Source organism: Nicotiana tomentosiformis, chromosome 1 (assembly GCF_000390325.3).
Source record: "Nicotiana tomentosiformis chromosome 1, ASM39032v3, whole genome shotgun sequence".
Lineage (NCBI taxonomy): Eukaryota > Viridiplantae > Streptophyta > Magnoliopsida > Solanales > Solanaceae > Nicotiana > Nicotiana tomentosiformis.
In genome coordinates this window covers 122739113-122765285 of record NC_090812.1, presented here as the reverse complement: position 1 = coordinate 122765285, position 26173 = coordinate 122739113, and the positions used below count along the sequence as shown (strand labels likewise).

The 26173-nt window shown below is 37.1% G+C and overlaps 1 protein-coding gene, 1 long non-coding RNA gene and 1 other non-coding gene across 3 annotated transcripts; 2 read left to right on the top strand and 1 right to left on the bottom strand.

Annotated features, from left to right (window-relative positions):
* Positions 1-3527: 3527 nt before the first annotated feature.
* On the bottom strand, positions 3528-4447 carry LOC138909105 (uncharacterized). The gene is made up of 2 exons (XM_070200224.1): positions 4190-4447; positions 3528-4055 (listed from the first exon to the last, which is right to left on the bottom strand). Exons 1-2 carry the CDS (start codon positions 4445-4447, stop codon positions 3528-3530), a joined length of 786 nt encoding a protein of 261 aa, XP_070056325.1.
* A 229-nt stretch (positions 4448-4676) lies between these two features.
* LOC117278763 (small nucleolar RNA R71) lies at positions 4677-4783 on the top strand. The gene has a single exon (XR_004509112.1). It is a non-coding gene; the product is annotated as a small nucleolar RNA R71 (small nucleolar RNA).
* Positions 4784-12022: 7239 nt separating this feature from the next.
* LOC138893170 (uncharacterized) lies at positions 12023-13475 on the top strand. Its single transcript, XR_011408254.1, has 2 exons — positions 12023-12442; positions 13304-13475. It is a non-coding gene; the product is annotated as an uncharacterized lncRNA (long non-coding RNA).
* The last annotated feature ends 12698 nt before the right edge of the window (positions 13476-26173 follow it).

The window sequence follows — 26173 nt, the reverse complement described above, 5'->3', positions numbered from 1 at the left end:
ATGCCCGGATTCAAGAACTTACTCAATTTAATCTTTTAGGCAATTTATAGTTTCCACTTCCGAGTTCAACTATAAATTCGTAGATAGTACTCTATTGTTAGCTAAGTAATAGAATAATTAAGTGCAAGATTGAATAAACAAATTAATATGATAAAGTCAAGCAAAAAAATCAACAGTCAATTTACAATAGTCAAGAACGACCCATAACCCCAGAATAATAAGGTTCTTAGCCACTCATGTTCATAAAAATCATCACAATATTGTGTTTAAACATAAAAGCTATGAATACTAGATGAAGGATGGAAGAATTGATGAATTTTGTGCTCCCGGGTGTTTCGTACTTGTGTTTCTCTCTCAAAGTGACGTCTCCCTCTCCAAAATAGGTTTAGGTTTGCTTTTATACGAGTTGGGGGCGTCTTGGATCGAAATAACCAAGTCCCATGAGAAATAGGATAAGTTCCCGTCACCCAGCACCCAGGGTAGCGTGGGGCGCTAGCCCTGGCGCTAGAAATTTTATGCTTATTGAAACTACGCCACAGGTAGCGCCCCACGCTACCTGTGAAGGCGCTACTTTGTGACAATTTTCCAATTTGTTCCCTTTTTCCTTCAAATCCTGCACCTTTATCCCACATTACCTCCGGATGATTCCTACACATAAAAATACCATGAATTAGCATAAATTATTACATTACACATCCGAAATTTACGAAACATTAGTAAAATGTGAGGCAATATGCATATAAATATACCTACTTTAAGCCGAATATCAACACCCCACACTTAATCTCTTGCTCGTCCTCAAGCAATGGAACTATAACTACACCCCAACAACGTACACATCAAATATGGAGGAGCAATTCAATTTTTCAATCATACACTCTACCTTTGACTATGGTCGATACCGGTAATCATGCATGAACATACAAAATTCACATTCTTCCCGGTTTAAACATGCCCAGGTATACATAATGCAATTCAACCAATTGAAACACCTATCTACAACCACCCTACCTCAAGAGCTGACTCGTTACCACTAAGCACCATCAACTCGTACACTCACCCAACACAAGAAGTTTACAATATTACCAATCCGTCATGAGATCATGTGCCCTTACCAACAAACAAGAAAGTGAATATAGAAATAGTCCACACATAATTGAACAAAAGTCGCTCACTTTCACAAGGAATTCATGTGTATCCCGTGGTCGTATCATAAGTTTGCCCGTAGTGTACACCTCTACTAATCTAAGCTATCCAAATTTAGGATTAATTAGGACTTTAAGGTTGTAATGTAGGCTAAGGGACGGGTAGGATACACTTAGGAATAGTGACTAACCCTTCTAAGCACTATAGTACACTGCACTCAAGAATTGAGTACATTTTCTTCTCAACCAATTCACTCGGCACAAACCTTGCAAAACATAGCCCTTTCTTTAATTAAGCACTTTTACATCCCCACTAGTACAAATTAGTAAGATTAGGAGGTGTGTTTTTTTCCTCTTTTTGGATATCAACATTATTTGTCTATTCTATTTTTATTTTATTTTTGCAATTTTCTTTTCTCTTTTTTTCCTTCTTCCTTTTCCTACACACCCTTCATATATTAAGGTTCATCGGCTAGTGGTCTTTTTAACAACTTTAGTGCACCTTATGGGCGCTTCCAAGGTTTCACTCGAAAGCTACTTCCCAAATATCTCACCTTACTTCTTTTAGCGACTAAGTGTTTTCGGAGGTAAAGGTTCAACAAGCTCAAGTTAAGAACAAAATAGGGATACGACTTGTAGTGTGGGTGCCAAAGAAAAGGTCTATAAGTTCAAAGGGGCTAGCAACGGGAAAAATTTATTTGTAAGTGACAAGCACATCAATGATCAAACAAGAAGTGCCTATGTCATCTCCTAGACTAGCACAACTTAATGATTTCGCTTCGATTAACACACGGAGCAGGTTCTAGACTACATAAAATAACACAGAATAAAACAAATCCTTATGCACGCATTGCACATGACTCAATCAAGAAGGTCATGTTCAACTCTCAAGTCAAAAAAGCACATATAGTTGAGAAATATTTTGCAATAATACACTAGGTGACATACAAGTCAAACAACTGAGAAAAATGCGTCACAGAGTAGGCTATTTATTTTACTTAGGCCTGACAATTCAAATCAAATATAAACGGAAGACAGAGCGCGTGCCATAGCCTAATGTGCTAGCACCAAACATGTCAACAGGTATCTCAGAGCACTCAGTTTTCTTCCTATCCTACTCCTAAAAATTTGAAAATAAAATTCCCGGTTCAGGATACACCCTTGAAAAAGAATCGGCGTCCAAAGAAAAACCAAGGTATACAACCTAACTATACTAAAAAAAATAAAAGAAAATCCTTTTAGTATTTTTAATCGAACTTTAATCCCTTAAAAAAGTTGTCCAATAGATCCATCGTCGGAAAAAGTCTGAGCTTTTTCTAATATTTGTTTTTCATTTTTTTAAAGTCTACTACTCTAAACTATACTACTTCTAACTGGGTTATATAAAACAAATAATGAGAAAATATTTTCATACAATTACACTCAGAAAGTAATTCCCCCATCCCACACTTATGACATGCATAGTCCACGATGCATGATCACATAGAAGAATATTAAAACAAGGATGAGAAATACTCTCTGAGATCCTCTAGCGCCTAGCTAGCACATGATCCTCAATATAAAGGGTCGGGACGACCCCACAATTAAGCTCAAACACGCTCCTCGGCTTCAATTTTGGGTACTCAGACTTCCCCTAATCTGCAAAATAAAAACAAATAAAATGTAACACTAAAAAAGTTAAAAATTAAAATAAATAAAATACATGCTGGTTTGCCTACCAACAAGCGTCTTATTTATAGTCGTGGCACGACTCTTCTACTCTGCTCAGGCTGGGCACTTTCGTTTTCTCCTCTTTCCATGGAGGTTTGCCTTCTTGCGCGCTCTAGGAGGCTCTTCTCTTTCCTCTCTAACCGTTTTCTCTTTTACCTTTACACATTTAGCTCGCAACACCACTTCTTCTAACTTGATTTTCTTTTCCATGCCAGTAGGCTCTTGCTCTATCAACTTTGATTCAACCATAGAGATCACGCACAAATCCTCATAATGCTTAGGAAGGTTAAGCACCTTGTACACATTAAATATGATTTCTTCATCATGCACTCTCATCTTTAGTTTACCCTCCCTCACATCAATAAGTGCTCCACTAGTAGCCAGGAATGGTCACCCCAAAATAATTGAAACCTCCTCATCGGTCATGTAGTCAAGAATAATAAAATCTGTAGGAAAGATGAACTTCCCTACTCGCACCAGCACATCTTCAATAATTCCTTCAGGCACTGCTAATGACCGATCTGCTAACTGTAGAGTTATAGTAGTAGGCCTGGGGGCTCCAAGATCGAGCTGCTTAAATACTGATAGTGGCATCAAATTAATGCTTGCTCCCAAATCTCACAAGGCTCTACCAACCTCGTGTTTTCGAATCGCCATGGGGATTATAAAACATCATGGATCCTTTAACGTAGGCGGGAGCTTACTATGTACTCTAACACTGCACTCCTCAGTAAGTGTAACCATTTCAAACTCTATCAACCATATTTTATTGGTCACGATGTCTCTCAAGTGCTTGGCATATTTAGGAACTTCCTGCAGCACTTCTATCAAAGATAGATTCACCCGCAACTGGCTCAAGTTATCTAAGAATTTTTTGTACTTGGACTCATCTTTCGACTTTTTCAACCTTTGAGGAAAAGGCAGTGATGGACTTACCTCTATCTCCTGCCTATGTTTATTATATTTCTTTTCAGCTTCTACCTCTGGTTGAGGTACCAATCTTTCAAAAACTTCTTTAGACACATACTTTTTAGGTGGTACCTCCTCCAATGCTTTCCCACTTCTTAGATTAATTGCTTGCACTTGTTCAATGGGATTCTTCTCAGTATCACTTGGAAGTGTCCCATTAGATCTAGCATTATGAGTAGAGGCGACTTGCCCAACTTGCCTTTCTAAATTATTAAATTCTGTACGAAGTTGCTGATTATCAAGACAGAGTTGTTGATTATCTAGCAAGATCTTCTTTAACAACTCATTAGTAGTATCCTCTGCATGTTATGGTGGAGTCTGTGGTACATTGAAATTTCCTTAAGGTCTGTTACTATTCTGATTACCGCCCAAGAGAAGTTGGGATAGTTTCTCCAGTTTGGATTGTAAGTGTTCCCATACTGAGTATTCTGGTTCATCGAACCCCTGTTGTGCTGCCCCACATAATAAATGGATTCAGGATTCAATGGATAATGGTTACTCGTGTGGCTTTCTCTGCATATCTCACAACATGTAGACATTTGTTGCACCTTCTGCATCTGTTGCGCCTGTTGCATCATCATCTTATTTACCTGAATGGCTAATTTTGCTATATCTTCTCTCATGGTTTAGAAATTATCAAGCTCAATAATACATGCTGCCTTATGTTTAAGTGCTCTCCATGGTTCCACGTCTCCTTGCCAATTGTTATCATTAGCCGTGAAATTTTTCAACAGGATTTGGATTTCAGTGTACGGATGAGCCATGCAACTACCTTCACATGCTGAATCAAGAATCATCTTGGATGCTTCGTCTAACCTATCAACAAAAGTATGACCTAGGACTTCATCAGTCGGACAGTGATGTGGGCAATCTTTGAGTAGCTTTTTATATCTCTCCCAAGCTTGACGTAGAGTCTCGCTATCTTTTTGTTGAAACCCCAGAATTTGGCTTCTCAGTGACTTTGTTTTCTTTATGGGAAAAAATTGTTAAGGAATTTCAGTGCTAGATCATCCCATGTTCGGATTGAGTTTGATGGCTCTTTGTTCAACCACTCCTTTGCTTCCCCCAACAGAGAAAAGAGAAACAAGGTCAGTCTGACATAGTTCTTGGGGATGTTCGGATAGTTGTGTGTATCCATAATCTCCAAAACGTTTTGTATGTGCCTCTGCGGATCTTCACTCGGTAAACCCACAAATTGCCTTGTGGATTAGATCAGTTGCACCATGTATTGCTTCAGCTCAAAGTGCCCAGTTATGTCAGGATTCACGATAGTCTGAGTCATGTTTGCAAGACTAGGCCTTGCGACCTCAATCACCAATCTCTCTTCATTTTCTGCCATCTCGATTAGCTGTGGTTGGACTACAATGCCCAACTCTACAATTCTTGCTCTTGCTTCCGCCTCCCTCCTTAACCTGTGGAAAAGTCTTTCGATCTCAGGATCAGGAGGAGGAAGATTGTTCAAACTTTTGCTTCTGCTTAGCATTCAAGGTGAACACCTGTAGAGTCAGAAACAGTTAAACAAATTAACACTCGAACAAAAACAAAAAAAGGCATATTTCATACAAATAGCTAATTTCTAAATCCCCGACAATGACGCCAAAAACATATTGCATCCAAACGCACACGCAAGTATACGCGATCAAAAAGTAATAAAGTGGTAAGAAAGTATCGTTCCCACGAGGATTTATGATCAACTATTTTCCAATCTAAGCTATTTATATATTTAATGCTCAAATAAGTATGAAGAAGATGATTGTGATATTTATAACTAAATTACTACGAACTAATAAGCAAGCAAGAAAATAAGATCGCAAGTAGAGCAAACAAACACTTAGGAAGAATTCAATGAGATGGAGATATTCTAGGGTTATGGGATTAACATCTCTCCTAATGCTTTCTCGGTTTGATGTAATCACATGACTTATCTAATTTGTTGATTAGCAAGGTTTATTATGCTCGCGAAGTTCTTTCGACGCTTCGTTCGCCTATTCAAGCCAACCTAAGATTATATGTCTATAGAATCAAACTTGACATGAACGCCTGTATATTTCCTACAAAAATAACCAAGTAAGGCAACTAGAAAATATCTATCATAATCGTGAATCTATTCTCTTCTATGCAATTTATAGTTTCTACTTTCGAGTTCAACTATAAATTTGTAGATAGTACTCTATTGTTAGCTACGCAATAGAATAATTAAGTACAAGATTGAATAAATAAATTAATATGATAAAGTCAAGCAAAACAATCAGCCGTCAATTTACAATAGTCAAGAACGACCCATAACCCAGAATAATGAGGTTCTTAGCCACTCATGTTCATAACAATCATCACAATATTGTGTTTAAAAATAAAAGCTATGAAGGATGGAAGAATTGAAGAATTCCATGCTCCCAAGTGTTTCGTACTTGTGTTTCTCTCTCAAAGTGACGTCCCCCTCACCAAAATAGGTTTAGGTTTGTTTTTATATGAGTTGGGGGCTTCTTGGGTCGAAACAACTAAGTCCTAGGCGAAATAGGACAAGTTCCTGTCACCCAGCACCCAGGGTAGCGTGGGGCGCTAACCCTGGCACTGGAAATTTTGTTCTTTTGGAAACTGCACCACAGGTAGCGCCCCCACGCTACTTGTGGCGCTACTTTGTGACAATTTTTCAATTTGTTCCCTTTTGCTTCAAATTGTGCACCTTCGTCCCAAATTGCATCCAGATGATTCCTACACATAAAAATATCATAAATTAGCATAAATTATTACATTACACATCCGAAATTTATGAAACATGAGTAAAATATGAGGCAATATGCATATAAATGTACCTACTTTAAGCTGAATATCACTAATTAGCTGTTGAAATCAAAAGAGTCAACAGAACTTAAGAATTGAACTTGGAACAGAGTTATATTCCGAGTAATAGTTGAGCACATATCTTGTCAATGCCCTTATTTCTCTCACTGATATTCAATTGTTGCTACCTAGTTCCCCAACTTTAAATAATCATTCGTAATTGATAATCTTAGTTTTTTTACTCTTGGTTTTTTAATAATTCAAAATCAAAGTTTTATTTTCTTGAATAGTGTTAAGCTGAAGATTTATTTGAATATTATTTAAACCAATCCCTGTGAAAACGATTTAATAACTATACTTTCTTTGACTATCGAGCCTCAGTTTTATACACCAATTTTGCGCTTGGCAAAATTATAGAGGGGCTACCTGAAAGTTATGCTAAGGAGGCTATCAGTTTTATACACCAGTTATGCTAAGGAGGCTATTGTTCGGTCTATCCTTCGCATTTGTTATCTAAAAATATTTTATAGTGCTTTAGTGGGCAGGTCGCTTGGTTTGTGACAAGACATATACAATATAAAGCAGTTTGTTTATTTATTTTATAATAGCTGTAAAGTATTATTTTTTGCTGTCTTTGTCATATTTATCGAGACTGTGCATAAATAGATTAATAGTTGACAATTTACCACTAGTGTAGTTGATAATTTTTTGAGTATTATAAATATACCAATACATCCTTTTTAATTGTTAAAACACCAAAAAAAATACATTCAAATTCAGATAATTGTTCACAGTAAAACAATATTCACTTAAATTACAGTAAAAACACATTCACATTGAGATAACTCTGATCATATTAAAATGCTTATGTTATAAATATATTATATTATGGATGTTAATTTAGTACTACGTTGTAAATAAGTTTCCTGAAGAAGCTTATCTATATGAGACTCCGCCGTAAATATGTTTATCTATTTAGTACTCTATTGGAAATAAGTCTCCTCAAGAAACTTATCCTTTCGGTACCCCATTATAGATAAACATCACCCCCGGTAGAAGATTATCCATATCTGGTACAATGAGCTTATCCTTTCAGTACCCCGTTATGAATAAACATCACTCCCGGTAGAAAATTATCCATATCTGGTACAATGAGCTTATCCTTTCAGTACCCCGTTATAAATAAACATCACACCCGATAGAAGATTATCCATATTTGGTACAATGAGCTTATCCTTTCAGTACACCGTTATGGATAAATATCACCCCCGGTAGACGATTATCCATATCTGGTACAATGAGCTTATCCTGTCGGTACTCCGTTACGGATAAATATTACCTCCGTTAGAAGATTATCTATATCTGGTATAGTAGCAGCTTACACAACATCTTGCAGAAACAACTTACACAACAGCTTGCTTTCTTCTATAAATAGAGGAGATTTCAGTTTATTATGAATATAAGTTTGAAGTTTGAATAATATATCAGTTTCTCTCAATACTTATATTTACTTTACAGTCTTTATTTTATAACACGTTATTAGCACAAGACTCTGCCATCTCGAGCAAATACTTTGAAAGTATCAGAGGTACGAACTTTCTTTTTCTAAATAATGTCAAATCTTTCTAAACTTGAATTTGTAACCCTGGATATATCGGGCAAAAGCTACATGTTTTGGGTGCTTGATGCTGAAATTCATCTTGATGCGATGGGTCTGGCAGACACCATCAAGGATAAAAATCAAGCATCAAACTAAGACCGTGCCAAAGCAATGATATTCCTACGCCATCACCTTGATGAAGGCTTAAAATTAAAATATCTCACTATTAAAGATCCAGTCATACTGTGGAATAATTTGAAAGATAGATATGACCACCTGAAGATGATCGTTCTTCCACATGCACGTTTTGATTTGACTCATCTAAGGCTACAAGATTTTAAATCTATCAGTGGGTATAATTCTGCATGCCTCGAATATGCTCCTGTAGCAGCAATATCGAGAGATGTGATTCAAAAAGTATTCTGAACTAATCTCACATCTTCTTGTAGCTGAGCAACATAATGGGCTATTAATGAAAAACCATGAAAACCGACCTATTGGTTCTTGTCCATTCCCTGAAGTGAATGAGACGAACTTCCACCAAGCTAAGCGTGGAAGAGGACGTGGCCCCAGTCGTGGTCATGGCCGTGGTCGGGGAAGAAACTCTAATCATGGTAATAATAATGCACCAAAGAACCCTCCTCACCACCAGCGGTGGAAAAGGAAGGAACAAAAGCATAAAGCGGTGCAAGCAACAAACGCAGAAAATACATGCTATAGATGTGGAGGAAAAAGGCACTGATCACGTACATGTCGTACGCCAAAGCACATGGTTGAGATGTATCAAGCCTCCCTGAAGAAGACAGAAAAATGCTAAAGCAAATTTTATTTCTGAAGATAATTTAGACTTCATGCATTTGGATGTAGCTGATTACTTTGCACTCCCGGAAGGAGAAACAAGTCATGTGATCGGTGATGAATCTGTAGAGATGTAAATATTTTAATTTTTTTTGTTTGTAGTAGATAGTATGGTTATATAATTATTGTACATAAATAAAAGTTATGCTTTGATAATGATGTTTACTATCATATTTATTTTGTTTATGTTATTTTGAAGAAATTTTCTCTCATGATACCAGAAGTTTCTGAGAGATATTTGGTAGTACAAAATTTATCAAAAGCTCCTGAAGAGCTAACTGTTTGTCTAGAAGACACATGACACAAGTAGTGCCTGAATAATATTTGTTTGTGGACAATATATTGAAGGCTCCCAAAGAGCTTTTATGCAAATTTATCATTCATATTATATGATTGTAGTCAAAACATATGTTGTAATAAACCAGAAATTTACTAATACGAATGGCTATCATACTAAGACTATAAAAAATTGGAAGATTGAAAATCTTCATGTTTCCACAATCATAAGAGGTAAAATAATATGTATGTGAGAAGTTATCCGCCTTATTATTCAATTTGTACTACATCATGTATCACAGTAAATCAAAAGTTTACTAATGCAAAAGTTTATGCCATAGTAAACTAGAAGTTTACTAAGAGATAGCACATACCATGATAAACTTGAAGTTTTTATTTGCCATTTTTAAATGAGCTATTTGAGAATTCAGATAAGCATATACTGAAGAACTAGAAGATTCTTCAAGAATTTTCGTGTTGCTTATTCTCATAATAAATTAATTATACCAGCTAAAGTTGGGACTAAGACCCCTGAATTATGGAATATATAAAAGGTGAATATGGGCCCATTCACCTATCATGTGAACTACTTATAGATGCATATATGAGATGGTTACATGTGTGTTTATTGTCAACCTGCAGTTTGGCATTTGAAATTGTTTTTCTCAAGTAAGAGCATAATTTTCAGATTATGAAATCAAGATAGTTCATCTTGATAATGCTGGTTTATATCCAAGCTAGTTTAGCATTGAATACATCCTTAGCTAAACTATTGCTTATGAGAACAAAGCTTCATGTGTTGGTCTAAGATTTTTTAAATTGCATACAACAGCACTTGTCTGCATCAGACCAACAATATATGATAAGTCCTCCCCTCACAATTGGTTTAGGATCAGAAACCAAATATATTTACTAATCTAATAACTTTTGATGTGTGGTATATGATTAATTTCTCTACCACAATGCACAAAGATAGGTTTCCCAAAGAAGATTGGGGATATGTGTTAGTTTTTCTAACATTTGGGGGATGAAATAAATAGCTGAAAAATATGATATATGAATCGAATTATCATTAATATGTTCTTCACTTAGAAGATAATTCAAGTCAAATGCCAGAAGCATTTGCTGATTCAAAATTAAATATCATATTTCAACTGCAAATGCTCCTATTAAAATTAAAGTTACTGAAGGATAAAGTTTACTGCACGCATGAAGCATAGTAAACCGATTGGTTCCGAAGGTAACAATCCTTGAAAAATGATAGGAGCAAATGATCAAAATGATCATAATGATGATGATATGAGCTTTAGAAGAGCCCACAGCATAACATTTCATGATACTCCAGAAGAAGTTCAGGTACCTGAAAATAAAGAAAGTGATGAGATCTCAACAAGTTATGTCGCTTAGGAATCGATACAAAATGATCGTCGATGATATATTTGATATAATATAGTTTATAATATTGTAAAAGATTGTGAGGATCTGACTTGTAGTCCAGACACCTGAAGATTTCAAGCCATCTAAATGCAAGTCATAACCTATATGACTCATTTGATTAAGTCTATATGAAGATCCCTGAAGGATTTAAAATGCCTGAAGCATATAGTTCAAAGTATCGTGAAATGTACTCAATCAGATTACAAAGATCTTTATACGGTTTAAATCAATCTGGGCGCATGTGATATAATTGCCTCAGTGCATATTTGATGAAAGAAGGTTACATAAATGATGTTATTTGTCCATGTATTTTTATAAAGAAAATGACATAAGAATTTGTTAAATTACTGTTTATGTTTATGACATAAATCTTGTTGGAACTCCAGAAGAGCTCCAAAAGGCAACTGAATATCTTAAGAAAGAATTTGAGATGAAAGATCTTGGAAAGACAAAACTTTGTCTTGGTCTGCAAATTGAACATTTAACAGAAGGGATCTTTATCCATCAATCTGCCTATACAGAAAGGGTTTTAAAACGCTTTTACATGGACAAAACGTACCCATTGAGTACATCAATGGTTGTTCGATCACTTGACGTGAATAAGGATTTGTTCTGACCTCCAGAAGAGGATGAGGAACTCCTTGGTCCCGAAATACCTTATCTTAGTGTAATTGGTGCACTTATGTATCTTGCTAATGCTACAAGACCTGACATAGCATTTTATATTAATTTACTAGCAAGATATAACTTTTCTCCTACACAGAGACATTGGAACGGGATTAAGCTGATAAATGAGTGTTCTTGCCATTCTCTATTGGAAGGTATGATGATGTGATTTGGTGTGATGTCATTCCGATGGATAGTTTTCATATCTTGTTGGGAAGGCCATGGTATGTCTATAGAAGTGCTTCATATAGTATTGAAAAAAAATAGATACTCTTTTGAGATTAATGGGAAGAAACTCATTCTTGGGCCTTTGACTCCCTCACAAATTTGTGAAGATGAAAAGATTGTTAAAGAGAATATGAAAAAATATGAGAGAGAAAAGAATGAGATGAGTAAGAGAGTGCATGTTGACATTCCAAGAGAGGAAAAATGAGAGGTTGTCTTGAGTGAAAAGAGTGGAATATCAAGTGAGGTAAAGAGTGATATTGAAAAAAAGAAAAGAGAAAAGGTAGTGAGATAAACAAAGTCAGTGAGGTAGAGAAGGAAAAACAAGAGGGATTGAGTGAAAGCAAAGAAAAACTCTTTAGTGAGAGAAAAGAGGCTAAGGGTGAGGAAAACGTTAGTATTGTGATAAAAGCCAAAGAGAGTGTAAGCAAGAAAAAAGTTTCTTTACTTCCTAACCCATTAACTCTTTCTTGTTTTAGTTATTGTGATTTTATGCAGACACATGTTGAAATACCTTTTGAAAGGGGTGGTGAGGCGCAGGAGATGGTGGCAAAATATCCAATTGGATTCCAACATGAATTTGGCGATATCTATTCTTGTTGGATGGTGGAGGATAAAAGCTTGGTTAAATTTTTTGTTATTGAACCTTTTGACTATTTTGATTCTTATTTACAGGGTTATGACATGGAGTTGCCTAAAAGCATTGCTAAGTTGGAGCCATTGCATAAAAGAATACAAGGTGATGATGTTCCATTGGTAAATAAGTCCAAGTATGGTATGTATAATTGGTTTATTTGCATTCTTGGCCTTTCTAGAACACCTAAGATATTTTTGGAGGTAATGAATTATACTCTTATTTCTTATGTTGGTGACTTTATAATTTTTGTGGATGATGATATTTTGATGCACATCAAATTATTAACTGTAATATCTAAGTTAAAGTGCAAGAGTAATTTTCTTCCTTTCGAAATTGTGTATGACATAGATGATTATGCATTCCAACTTGGTGGAAAAAGGCATGAAATTTATGAGAAGAGGCTTGTCAATGAGTTAAATATTTCTTCTTCTATTATTCAAGTGGCTAATGAGTTTTCATGTGATAAATTGCTAGAATGTGATTTTTGTTGTGTGATGGGGAGTCATTCTTTAAGTCATGTTCATTGTGAGCTTGTAAAAGTATTTGCTACTAGTAAAGATGATATGCATGATTGTTATAACACTTGTGATCAAATACTCTTTCATACAGAGGAATCCATGAGATTTGTAATTGTAGATAGTTGGCTATATCATGAAAGTATCTTCTTTGATACATGTGGTAGAGATACTTATATTAAATGGATGTGTGGTCAATCTTTTATAATTTCTTTGTCATGTATACCTATGGACTACCTTACCGACAAGATCTAATTGCAAGTTCCATTGCATGGCGCATCTAAGAGAGGTTTTTATTGTATTGATCTAGATAGGTATAAATTTTGTTGGGATGATGATGTCCATGTGATTTATAAGGGAGTATTCACACCTATTAGGATTAATTAGGTTAAATGGACACATGGTCACTATCTTGTTTTATTCCAACTATTTTTTCAGATTAGTGGATGCCATTTACTAGTGCGTGTTTTCTTTTTCTTGCAAGGTCAAAATTCGAGGACGAATTTTCTTCAAGAAGAGGAGAATGATAGAATCCTAGGAAGCTCAACTCTATTCAAGGACAAGGATGAATCTTTGGAATCTCAAAGATGGTCTTTAACAAGATGTCAAGCTAAAGAGTTGCAAAACAAGGTCATTAGACTTCAAGTGCAAATAAAGAAGCTTTTAATTATGGAGGACGAACTCAAGCCCAAAGAAGATAAATTGTAAAAGTGTTATAATTATTTGGTTTCGCAAATTGAAGTCTAAGAGGAGGAAGATTGGGTCCCGAACCCGGCCCTTGAAATCTAGCAATAGGGCACCCAGAGGAGCCCAAAATGAGCTTAAAAGAGATCCAAAAGGGGGTGTTTGAAAAGGAGCCCAATTGGAGTCTAAACCAATGGCCCAAACTAGTAGTTTTAAGGCCCAAATCTGCCCCAAAGGGATTTGGCCGCCCCTACCTAATTTTGTGACTTTTCTTATTTCTTAGCAACTACCTTACCTATATTTGATGACTTTGTTACACCTTAGCAGCCCCCTACCTAATTTTGATGACTTTTGTTACTCCTTAGCACCCCCCAACCACCCAACCTAATTTTAAGGACTTTTAATCCTATAAATAAGGAGTTATTCTCATTCATTAGACACTTCATTATTGATTAAGTATATCATACTTTGAGAGTTCTTTTGAAACTTTGTTACTTGTGCTTTGAGATTTATCTTTCAACCTTTACTAGTTCATAGTTCAAGGTAGTAAGATTTCTTCTCTATTGTTGATATCTTTGATTCCTTTGTGGTATTCTTAGAAGGCGATTAATACTAGTTATTAATTGTTGTCTCAAGCTACTCGTAAAGCGGTCAAGATCTGAATCTATTATTTTGATTTGCTTTTAAGTAAAGGCGTTTGATTTCTTCAATAAATCAAGACGTTGTTGCTTTGATCTTGTCAAGCCTATATAACTTGCATTCTTGGAAGTTCTTGGAATTCTTTCCTTGAATTTTTCCATATCCTTTATTTTCTACCCTTTAGTTCTAGTTGTTCAATTCCTTATTGTTATTGCTTCCACATTTACTTTTTAAATTCTTACTCTAGTTTGGATTCTCGACCTAGTCGTTATCAGCGTAAGCCAGAATTTGCATTTGAATATTTCTAGAAGGTTTCGGCACTAATTGGCAAAAGTTGGCAATTTGAAGGTTTAGAATATTCATAAGTTTGACTAGGAGTTGACTTTGATGATATCATGTCTGGATTGTGGTTCCGGGAAATGGAATAGCTTCGTTATGTCATTTCGTACTTGTGTGCAAAATTTAAGCTCATTCCGAGTTGATTTGATAAGGTTCGACATGAGTTTTGGACGTTGAAAGATTCAAAGTTCATTAAGTACGACTTGAGGCGTGGTTCGTGGTTTTGATATTGTTACGGGTGATTTGAGGCCTCGAGTAGGTCCGTGTTATGTGATGGCAATTGTTGGCATGTTCGAACAGGGTTCCGAGGGGCTCGAGCGTGTTTTGGATTGATTTTGGACCATTTTCTTCATATTTTTATTGTTGATTTCTGCTGGTGTTTGGTTCCCCAATTGTTCTTCGTGACCGCGAAGGTGGAGGTGCGATCGCGTAGAGGAAAATATGGAGCTGGGCACTTTCTTCTTCTCGGTCACGATTGGATGACCATGTTCGCGTAGCTTTATGTTGGTTACAGTACGCGTTCTCATAGGAGAGGCCGCATAGAGCTGAGCTGAGAGCTGGGCGCTGGTGATTCCTCTTCCGCGTTTGCGTGGGCCAGTCCGCGTCCGCATTTGCGTAGAGTATTTTAGGGGTAGTGCATCTTTCTTCTTCGCGATCGCGATGGTATTTCCGCGATCCCAATTCATTAATTCGTCTAGTGAGTATAAGTAATCTATTTTCTGAGGTTTCGGCCATTTTAGCATATTTTGAGCCAAGGAGCTCGGATTGAGACACTCTTTTAGACGATTTTCACCACATGGATTAGGGTAAGTGTTTTCTACTCGATTTTGATTATATTTCATTAATCCATCTTCGATTTTGGCATTTGATTGATGATTTTGAAAGAGAAATTGAGGGGTTTTGTCTAAAATTCCATAAAGTGAACTGTTTTGAGTTTTGAATATCGATTCGGAGTTGGATTTGAGTGAAACTAGTATGGTTGGACTCGTAATTGAATGGGTTGTCGGATTTTTTGAGTTTTGTTGGGTTCCGAGGTGCGGGCATGGGTTTGACTTTTTGGTTGACTTTGGGCTTTTGATTAAAGATTCTACCTTTATCGATTGGGTTTGTTTCCTTTGGCATTAGTTGATGTTCTTGAGTTGCTTTTGGCTAGTTTTGAGCCGTTCGGAGATCGGTAAGCACAATATGGCATTTCTAGAGTATTGTTTGACTTGCTTGGTATTGGATTCGGTTTGTTTGAGTTAAGTAACTCTTCTAAACTTGGTGCTGAGGGTATGAATCCCTAAACGTCCGTGTTATGTATTTGGTGTTGAGGTGACGCACATTCTAGATTACGGGCGTGTAGGTGTGCATCGTGTGAATTATGATACGGTTGATTCTGTGATATTGTGTAGTTACCTAATCTTGTTTCTATCCATGGAATTTCTACGTGTTAGAGAAATTGAGTTGTGAATCATGTTAGAAATCATGTTTAGGCTATATGCTTATTCTGTTTGGATCCACTGAGGTCATTTATGCTGTTGAGTTATTTGCTTAAATTGAAATTACATACTCAGTCATATTCATTCATTTGCATATCATATCTCAGTCTCTGTTATCATTTATTGTCACATCATGTTATCATTGTTTGGGCTGATTGGCATGAGATTTGTGAGCCCCAAAGACTGGAGATAGATTGATGACTGAGTTGGAGCTTGAGGTCTGGGTTGTGAATGATATTTATGAGCCATATATGAAACTTACAATTTTTATTGTCGAGCTGAGCGCTGGTGATTCCTCTTCCGCGTTCGCATGGGTCAGTCCGCGTTTGCGGAGATTTGGCATTTGTTAGCATCGCGTTCGCATGAGGAGGCTCGCGAACGTGTAGAGTATTTCAAGGGCAAGGCATCTTTCTTCTTCGTAATCACGATGGTATTTCTGCGATCGCCATTAGTGATTATAAGTACTCTATTTTCGGAGGTTTCGGCCATTTTAGCATATTTTGAGTTATGGAGCTCGGATTGAGGCGATTGTTTAGGCAATTTTCACCACATGAATTGGGATATTTTTTACTCGATTTTAATTATATTTCATGAATGCATCTTCGATTTGGTATTTGATTGATGATTTTGAAAGAGAAATTGGGGGGTTTTGTCTAAAATTTTGTAAAGTGAATTTTTTAGTTTTGAATATTGATTCGGAGTCGGATTTGAGTGAAACTAGTATGGTTGGACTCGTAATTGAATGGGTTGATGGATTTTGTGAGTTCTGTCAGATTTCGAGGTGCGATCCCAGGTTTGACTTTTTGGTTGACTTTAGTCTTTTGATTAAAAATTACACCTTTATCGATTGGTTTGTTTCCTTTGGCATTAATTGATTTTTTTGAGTTTCTTTTGGCTAGTTTCGAGCCGTTCGGAGGTCGGTACCCACGGGATGGTATTTCTAGAGTATTATTTGGCTTGCTCGGTATTGGATTCAGCTTGTTCGAGGTAAGTCACACTTCTAAACTTGGTGCTAAGGGTATGAATCCCTAGACGTACGTGTTTTGTATTTGGTATTGAGGTGACGCACATGTTCGATGACGGGCGTGTGTGCATGCACCGTGTGAATTATGACTCGGTTGATTTCGTGATACTGTGTAGTTACTTAATCTTGTTTCTATCCATGAAATTTCTACGTGTTAGAGAAATTGAGCTGTGAATCATGTTTAGGTTGTATGCTTATTCTATTTGAACCCACTGAGGTCATCTATGCTGTTGAGTTATTTGCTTAATTTGTAATTACATACTCAGTCATATTCATTCATTTGCAAATCATATCTCTATCTCTGTTATCATTTGTTGTTACATCATATTATCATTGTTTGGGTTGATTGACATGATATTTGTGAGCACGAGAGACTAGAGAGATTGATGACTGAGTTGGGGCCTGAGGGCCGAATTGTGAGTGATATTTATGTGATTGGGCTGCACGCCACATCAGATTTTATGGATTCATTATGGGATCGGGCTGCACGCCGCAATAAGTTTTATTAATTCATGACGGGATCAGGATGCACGCCGCAACAGTTTTTATCGATTCATGATAGGATCGGGTTGCACGCCGCAACATGTATTATTGATTCATGATAGGATCGGGTTGCGTGCCGCAACATGTTTTATCAGTGCTTGGGCAGTATCCGCCCCTCCGGACTCTGACATACCAGTAGTGATCGCAGGTACCGTACAATCCTGAGTGATTGAGTGCGTTGAGTGATTGAGCGTGATGAGTGGGAGTGCGAGACAGTGAGATTGAGTACTCTGAGAGTGTGAGTACATGAGTTCATCACTGTGATACATTGCATTTGACATGCATACTTGACATACATGCATAGCGATGTATTTTCTTATGCTACACGATTTTGTGACATTCATGACTTCACATGCACATTGACATGTAGGCATAGAGATGTACTTTCCTTATGCTATCTGAGATTGAAATATCTTATCTGTTGTTGAAAATTTTTGAGAAAAATCACAGTTTTTCTAATTTACTCATATTTTGGTGAGTTCTATGAAAGATGTGAGTTTTACTATTATACCTGAAAAGTATGCCTATTTTCAGTAACTGCGAACGAGCTAAGCATCATATCTTTGAGTTATTACTTGTACTGCTTTTATTAAATTGTTACGAGTTGTTCTTGGCTATTGGTGTTGGACTCTGACCGTTTGTCCAAGCTCGTCACTGCTTTCAACCTCAGGTTAGATTTGTTATTTATTGAGTACATGGGGTTGGTTGTACTCATACTACAATTCTCCACCTTGCGTGCAGATTTTAGATCTGATGTTGCTGCGAGTGGCGGAGCTGCCATTAAAGATGTACCCGCGTTCCGATTCTTGTTCTTGGTAGCTTTAGATTTATAAATCTGTTTATGTACGTTTCGAACAGATGGTGTATTTAGTTCATACTAGTTTTGTAAACTCTAAATCTTAGAATGTCATGATTTGTACTACCAGCCATTGAGATTTTGTATAAAAGTTCAATCATTTAATCATTTATTTTCTCAATTAATATCATTTGAAATTTGATTATTGTTAAATTGGCTTACCTGGCGGCTTGGGTTGGTGCCATCATGACTACTTGGATTTTGGGTCGTGACAAAAGCTTATTTAATTATATTAAGAAAAAACTATGGTGCCCTTGGAGAAGATGGTGGGCTGCTGCGTATTGAGATTCGCCCATGCCCTATCTAGTAGCATACGCAGAATACGAGTAATACTTTTGATATACATTTCTTGGCGGATTCTAGCTAGACTACGGATAAGCCGGTCAAGGTTGGCTCAAATCAATGGTGCATCTGGAGATAGACGTCTGGCATCCCTTTGTGCATTCCTTCGAGCAATTGTTTTAGATTATTTTTGTATATAGACTTGTACAGAATAATGTTTTTTGTAGTTTATGCTGCTAGTTATAGCCAAAGATTGAATGGTAAGGCAATGTCCTTTGGTGTTCCCTATAATAGCTCTTGGCATTTTTAGAATGTATTAATGTATGTTGCACTTATTTTTTCAAGTTTACCAGTTTGCATAATTGCGGCATGATTCAATAAGGCGATGCATGCTTCAATTTAATGAAGTTATTTGATGTTTACACTGATTATCAACCAATATGAAGTGGATACTAGATCATTACTGTAGTTAATTATAACTATGTGTTGTCAATAGACCAAGTGGCTAACATCTTTTAGACATAATATTTAAAGACCAAGAACTATGGATTATCAACCAAAGAGAATCAATTATAAACCAATAAATACATAAGTAGATATTAGTACACTAGCAACATAACTAAGTTAAGCATACACAACATAAACAGATAACACAACACTATGCTTAACTAAATCATTACGATAGCAAATTATTGTAGAACCAGATCATCACAGTACCAAATCATGACAAACACCAACAGATTGAAGGAAAATAACTCAGTTATAATTTTCTGTCAAAGATTGGCAAGTGATCTTCTTGTGGCCATTCTTATTGCAGATTCAACATTTGTTTGTTCGCCTCTTCTTGGACCCAAATAATTTTCTAATACTGATATATTCCTAATCTTCTTTCTTTCCTGTTTGAGCACGTAAGGTGGTGGGGAAACAATTTGAGTCCAACACCTTCTAGGGAACCATCCATTATATTATTGGAGGGACTGGAAAAGTATTTTCTGCATATGCAAGAATGTAAGTTTGAAACTTATAAAATGGTGAGGAATACTCATAAATGCTTGTGCCATATCCATGTCCATACTTCATTCTCAGTGCTGCCATAGTGTGACAGCAGGGTATTTTACAAGGTCATACTCTTGATATGAACATATTTTGTCCTGAAGACTGACTTTTGCATCTGTGTCTTGTCCCAGGATGTTGAACTCATTAAGTTCTCTATTTAAATCATAGACCAGTAAGGAGTTGCCTTTATCCATATTTTTCCTTAATTTTTCAATTAAAGGCACAAATATAGTGTTTACCTTGCTGATTTATGCTTCTCTGCTTGAATTGTTCAGCGAACCTTTGACCAATGTTGAATAGGAAAATTATGGGAAGTTCTCTTTCTTCCTGCAACATTGAGTTAAGCGACTCGGCAATATTTGTGGTCATCACTTTGTACCTGCTTCCAGGAAAATAAGATCTGGTCCATCTGTGAAACCCAACCGCAAGCTCAAGACATCTATCTACTGTGGGGCATTTTTTCGGAGTTGCTGAAAATAGTCAAAGAACTTCTTTTAACTGTATACTTGTGTTGTCCGATAATAGTGATGAAGATAATTTTCACATTTGACCCTTTTGGCATAGACTTTTACCAAGTTATCTCATGCAAAATTCACGATGAGCATGATTATAAACCCGAAAAATCTCATTGGCTATGCTAAGACGCTTATCAGATATTATGCACAGCTCTAGATTATCATCAATTGCGGTCTCCAACTGCTCGAAAAAAAAAGTTCATATGTTATTACATTCCTTGTCCACTATACAAAATGCCACTTGATAGATATAGTTCTCAGTATCTTATGCCATTGCAGCTAATAAAATATCACCCTACTTGCTTGTTTAAAAAGTCCCATCAATAGCTAAAACCTTCCTTATATTCAGAAATCCTCTTATGTAAGGTCCATAAGCTATGAAAAAATATAGGAATCTCCCTTTTGCATCAAGCTTCAATGCAGTCTTACTGCCTCGATTTTCACTTTCAAGAACATAATGATATGCATCTAAAATAGTCTACTCGTGCTCAGGTGTCCCCATAATCAGATTCTTAGCAAGAACACTCCCTTCAAGAACTTCCAGTAGCTTCTCTCACAATTCAAATGATTACAAACTGTACTTTCAATTTGTTTAATTGATGGTCATTTTCCATCAGCAAAATCATTCATCAGGAAATCAATAACGATAGACGCCAACACATGTTGATGTTGGCTCTTGAGACTTTGAACATCGCAAGTGTGCCCCTTGAGGTACTAATTCAGTGCGTGCAACTTCCACTAGCAATTCTGAATCTCACTTGAAACCACATACAATGATTTACTACTCTTTTTTACATAGAAACTAAAGGTCTTCTTCACGGCAGCTAGCTTCGACGCCGCAACTAATTAACTCATGCTTGTTCTTGAATGTTTTCCCAAGGAAAAAATCAGTTTCGTCATTAAAACTGTGGCTCCCTTGTGTTCCGGAAGCAACATTGCTCGCAACGATGCTATGATTCTCTGGCACCTCATCGTCTGCTGGAATACTCGTATTCATTGAATATTTTCATTATGATTTAACCCATGAATATTGTGATCATCTCATCCTTCATTGTTAATTATCTCTTCATCAACTAATTATTGTGATTGTGGTGGTGGTGGTGGTACTGAATCTTGTTGAGACCTATCAACTACATTTATCCTTAGAATAGGCCTAACGCTATAACTAACAATATTAAGAAGATACAGTGTCACATGCTGATAGTTCAAGATAAAATTAAAGGAGCTACTTTCACCTTGCTAGGCACATAATTAATCATATAGCAAATTGGAACATCACTAGATTCACATTTTAACTCATCACATTTAGTAGGCGTTTGGACATAAGAATTGTAAAATTCGAAAAAATGATGAAAACAATTTTCAATTGAAAATGGTATTTAAAATTTAGAGTTGTGTTTGGACATAAATTTCAGTTTGGGTTGTTTTTGAAGTTTTGTGAGTGATTTGAGTGAAAATTTTGAAAAATAGCTTTTTGGAGTTTTTTAAATTTTCAAAAATTTCCAAAATGCATCTTCAAGTGAAAATTGAAAATTTTATGAACAAACACTGACTTTAAAAAAAATAATTTTTTTTTGAAAAAAATTTCCATCAAATTTTATGTCCAAACGGCTAGTTACGCTCTCAAGCAACTCGTTAACGAAACCACTACGAGGCACAACAACAGCTAATGTCAGTGTAGACTTAGACTGCTATTTTCAGTATTTTGCAGTCTCTACCCACTCACCCATATAAGCACCACCAACTACGATACACACTCCATATTTGGGAAATAGAATAAATCTAATAAACCGAAAATGATCGATGACCAGTTATAACAGAATCAAATCTTCAAAAATATCGAAGCAACGATATAGAGCTTTTTACCACTTACCAGCTGAACAAATCAAAGAATATATCTCTTACAATGAATGCAAACACAATATATTTATAAAATGACCGCCTAAATTAAAAATTTAAGTCTTCATCTTTGTATACGGTTAAAATCGGGCCCACCCAATTTTACTATTTGACCGAGATCGGGAGGTTGCATCGAAGGATGGCCTCGTAACAGAACAGACTAAATCACGAGGATAAAGTACCGAGTTCAGAATCGAGGTACCAGTCGAGATCGAGGCTAGTAGCGATCGAAGCCAAATGAGACAAATATCGAGCAAGATCGAAGATAAAACAATAACAGAAAGGCGAGATATCCGTGACTGGTCGAGGATCATGGTGTAAATCTCGCAACGGATCAAACCAAAAACGGTTAATTGGCTATTCTTGAGATTTTCTTCTGTAATTAGAATTATACAATAAGTGAAATTCCTCCACTATTTAAAGGGAGTTCTAATCATTTGTAACACACATTGTTCACAGATATCAAAGAAATATAATTTTGTTTCTCGTTTATACTATTGTTCATCAGCTTGTTATATTTTGATTGTTCTTACATCAACTAGTTCGAGAGTATCCAAACTCAAGGGGTGAATTCCATTCTAACACTGGTTTGCTTTACTTTATAGTTCATTTCTGTTATTAATCTTCATATTTATCAATTGGTATTAAATGAAATCACGTGTCCCTAGAACCACATTATAAGTTTAATTATTATCCAATTTTAAGGGAAAACAGTTTGGCGCTCACCGTGGGGCCAAGGATAATAGTGATTGCTTAATACTGATTCTGATAACACATATTGCTTTACATTTGTTCTCGTAAGAATCTTTATTTTCAGGATAAACATGTCAAACTCACAAGCAGCGCCTACACATGGTGACAACGACCTCGGATTTCATGGGTAAAATGAAATATAGCCTCCCCAGGGATCGAGGCGCCTCAGGCTGACCTCGAGGGAGCACCAATTGCAAATCTCGTCGATGTCAGTTCACATGTCGCCCTAAATGCAAATTTGAGCGTTGATCCCGAAGGTAGCATACGCCGGGAAGTTCGATCAGGGGGTTGAGGCACGCAGGGCGCAGAAGATGGTGGAGTTAGCCTCCAATTGATATTCGAAATTTTACAGGCTCAACAAGCCGTTATAGCATAACTACAAAATCAGCACCAAACACCGAGTAAATCGAACCAGAAGTCGTCCACAGGACCGAGCCTGTGCCGGAAAGGTCGAACGCCAATGAATTGGGGACTGACCCCGCCATTATGGAAATGCTCAAGGAGCTCACTAAACGGATTGAATCGGGAGAAAAGAACATCGAGGCAAATGACAAGAAAGTAGAGACATACAATTCTCGGGTTGCAAATATCGGAGGCACCGCCGATTCTAAAGGGTATAGATTCAAAGACATTCGTATAGAAGACTTTCCCTCCAAGTGCGGCTCCGAAACCCATTCCGAAGAAATTCCGAATGCCAGAAATTCCTAAGTATAATGGGACCACCGACCCTAATGAGCATGTCACTTCTTATACATGCGCAATAAAAGGGAATACCTTGGAAGACGATGAGATTGAATCTGTTCTACTAAAGAAATTTGGAGAAACCTTGTCGAAAGGAGCAATGATATGGTACCACAATTTGCCGCTTAACTCCATCGATTCCTTTGCCATGCTTGCAGACAACTTCGTAAAGGCACATGCCGGAGCAATAAAGGTTGCGACTAGGAAGTCGGACCTCTTCAAGGTGAAACAAAAAGACAACGAAATGTTGAGGGAATTCGCATCTCGGTTTCAGATGGAACGCATTGAACTACCACCGGTCATAGACAATTGGGCTATTCAAGACTTTACTCAAGGTTTGAACGAACGAAGTTCGGTGACATCACGACAGCTAAAGCAGAATTTAATATCTAGCGGTAACTTGGGCCGATATACATAATCGGTACCAGTCAAAGATCAAGGTCGAGGATGATCAATTGGGGACCTCTTCCGGATCCGTTTATCCAAACAGGCCTGTCAGCAGAACTCAAAGGTATATCGACCGAGAACCCCGGTCGAACAGAGATCGGTACCAACCATACAATGCAGATCGAAGGAACAGCGGCCCAGGATGCAATCCCATCCGAAAAGATCGAAGTAAAGATCGAGGACAGAGCTCTCGAGGGCTCATGAGTAAAAGTCGCTTCGATATACATGTTGATCCCACAAAAGCACCACGATTATCAGAATACAACTTCAGCATCGACGCATCAGGTATTGTGTCAGCCATTATGAGAATCAAATATACTAGATGGCTCAGACCCCTACAAACCGATCCATCCAAAGAAACCCTAATCAAATATGCAAATACCATGGTACGCATGGTCATAGAACCGAAGACTGCAGACAACTAAGGGAGGAGGTGGCCCGTCTATTCAATGAGGGTCACCTTCGAGAATTCTTGAGCGACCGAGCTAAGAACCATTTCACAGACAGGGATGCAAACAGGAAAAACGAGCAGGAAGAACCACATCACGTGATTCACATGATCGTTGGTGGGGTCGATATTCCACAAGGGCCCGTGTTCAAACGCACTAAAGTATCAATCATCAGGGAAAAAATAACTCGAGACTATGTGCCAGAAGGCACTTTATCATTCAATGATTAGGAAGCAGAAGGGATCTCATAACCCCATAATGATGTTTTGGTAATCTCTATCCTTATGAATAAAATTCAGGTTAAACATTTTTTAATTGATCCAGGAAGCTCGGCCATATTATTCGATCGAGGGTCGTGGAGAAGATCGGCCTATAAGATTAGATAGATCTGTATACGATTAAAATCGGGCCCACCTGATTTTACTATTTGACCGAGATCGGGAGGTTGCATCGAAGGAAGGCATCATAATGGAACAGACTAAATAATGAGGATAAGGTACCGAGTTCAGAATTGAGGTACCTATCGAGATCGAGACTAGTAGCGATCGAAGCCAAATGAGACAGACATCGAGCAAGATCGAATATAGCACAATAATAGAAAGGCGAGATATCCGTGACTGGTCGAGGTTCATGGCGTAAATCTCGGAACTGATCAAATCAAAAACGGTTAATTATCTAATCATGGGATTTCCTTTTGTAATTAGAATTATACCATAAGTGGAATTCCTATACTATTTAAAGGGGGGTTCTAATAATTTGTAACACATATTATTAACAGATATCAAAGGAATATAATTCTCTTTCTCGTTTATACTATTGTTCATCAGCTTGTTATATTTTGATTGTTCTTACATCAACTAGGTCGAGGGTATCCAAACTCGAGGGTTGAGTTCCATTCTAACAATGGTTTGCTTTACTTTATAGTTCATTTATGTTATTAATCTTCATATTTATCAATTGGTATTAAGTGAAATCATGTATGCTTATAACCACATTATAAGTTTAATTATTATCCAATTTTAAGGGTAAACAGTCGGGGGATCGAAATCAACCCCGATAAGATCAAGGCAATCGAAGACATCACAGTCGTGGACAATGTTAAGGCCGTAAAAAGATTAACAGAGCTCATAGCCGCCCTAGGCCGATTCATCTCGAGGTCTTCAGATAGAAGTCACAGGTTCTTCTCACTGCTCAAAAAGAAGAACAATTTTGCATGGACCCCGGAATGCAAACAAGCATTGGAAGAATTAAAGCGGTACCTCTCGAGCCCACCACTGCTTCATACTCCGAAAGCGGACGAGCACTCTACTTGTACTTAGCAGTCTCGGAAATCGTGGTAAGTGGGGTCATAGTTCGAGAAGAGAAAGGTACGCAATTTCCTGTTTACTATGTTAGTCGAACTTTAGGTGAGGCCGAGACCTGGTATCCACACTTAGAAAAATTAGCGCTTGCCCTAATAAGTGCCTCTAGGAAATTAAAACCATATTTTCAGTGTCACCCGATCTGTGTGGAGACTACTTATCCCCTTCGCAATATTTTGCATAAGCCCGAACTTTCGGGCCGATTGGCCAAATGGGCCGTCGAGATCAGTGGGTACAATATCGAATATCGACCCCGAATGGCCATCAATTCGTGGCCGACATTAG

Bases quoted from the DNA above. Each gene is read 5' to 3' on its own strand.
- LOC138909105 (XM_070200224.1), bottom strand. From the start codon at position 4,447: ATGAGAGAAGATATAGCAAAATTAGCCATTCAGGTAAATAAGATGATG. The intron at 4,056-4,189 runs GTAATCAGAATA...CTTGATAATCAG, and splicing joins ATCCCAACTTCTCTTGGGCG to CAACTTCGTACAGAATTTAA.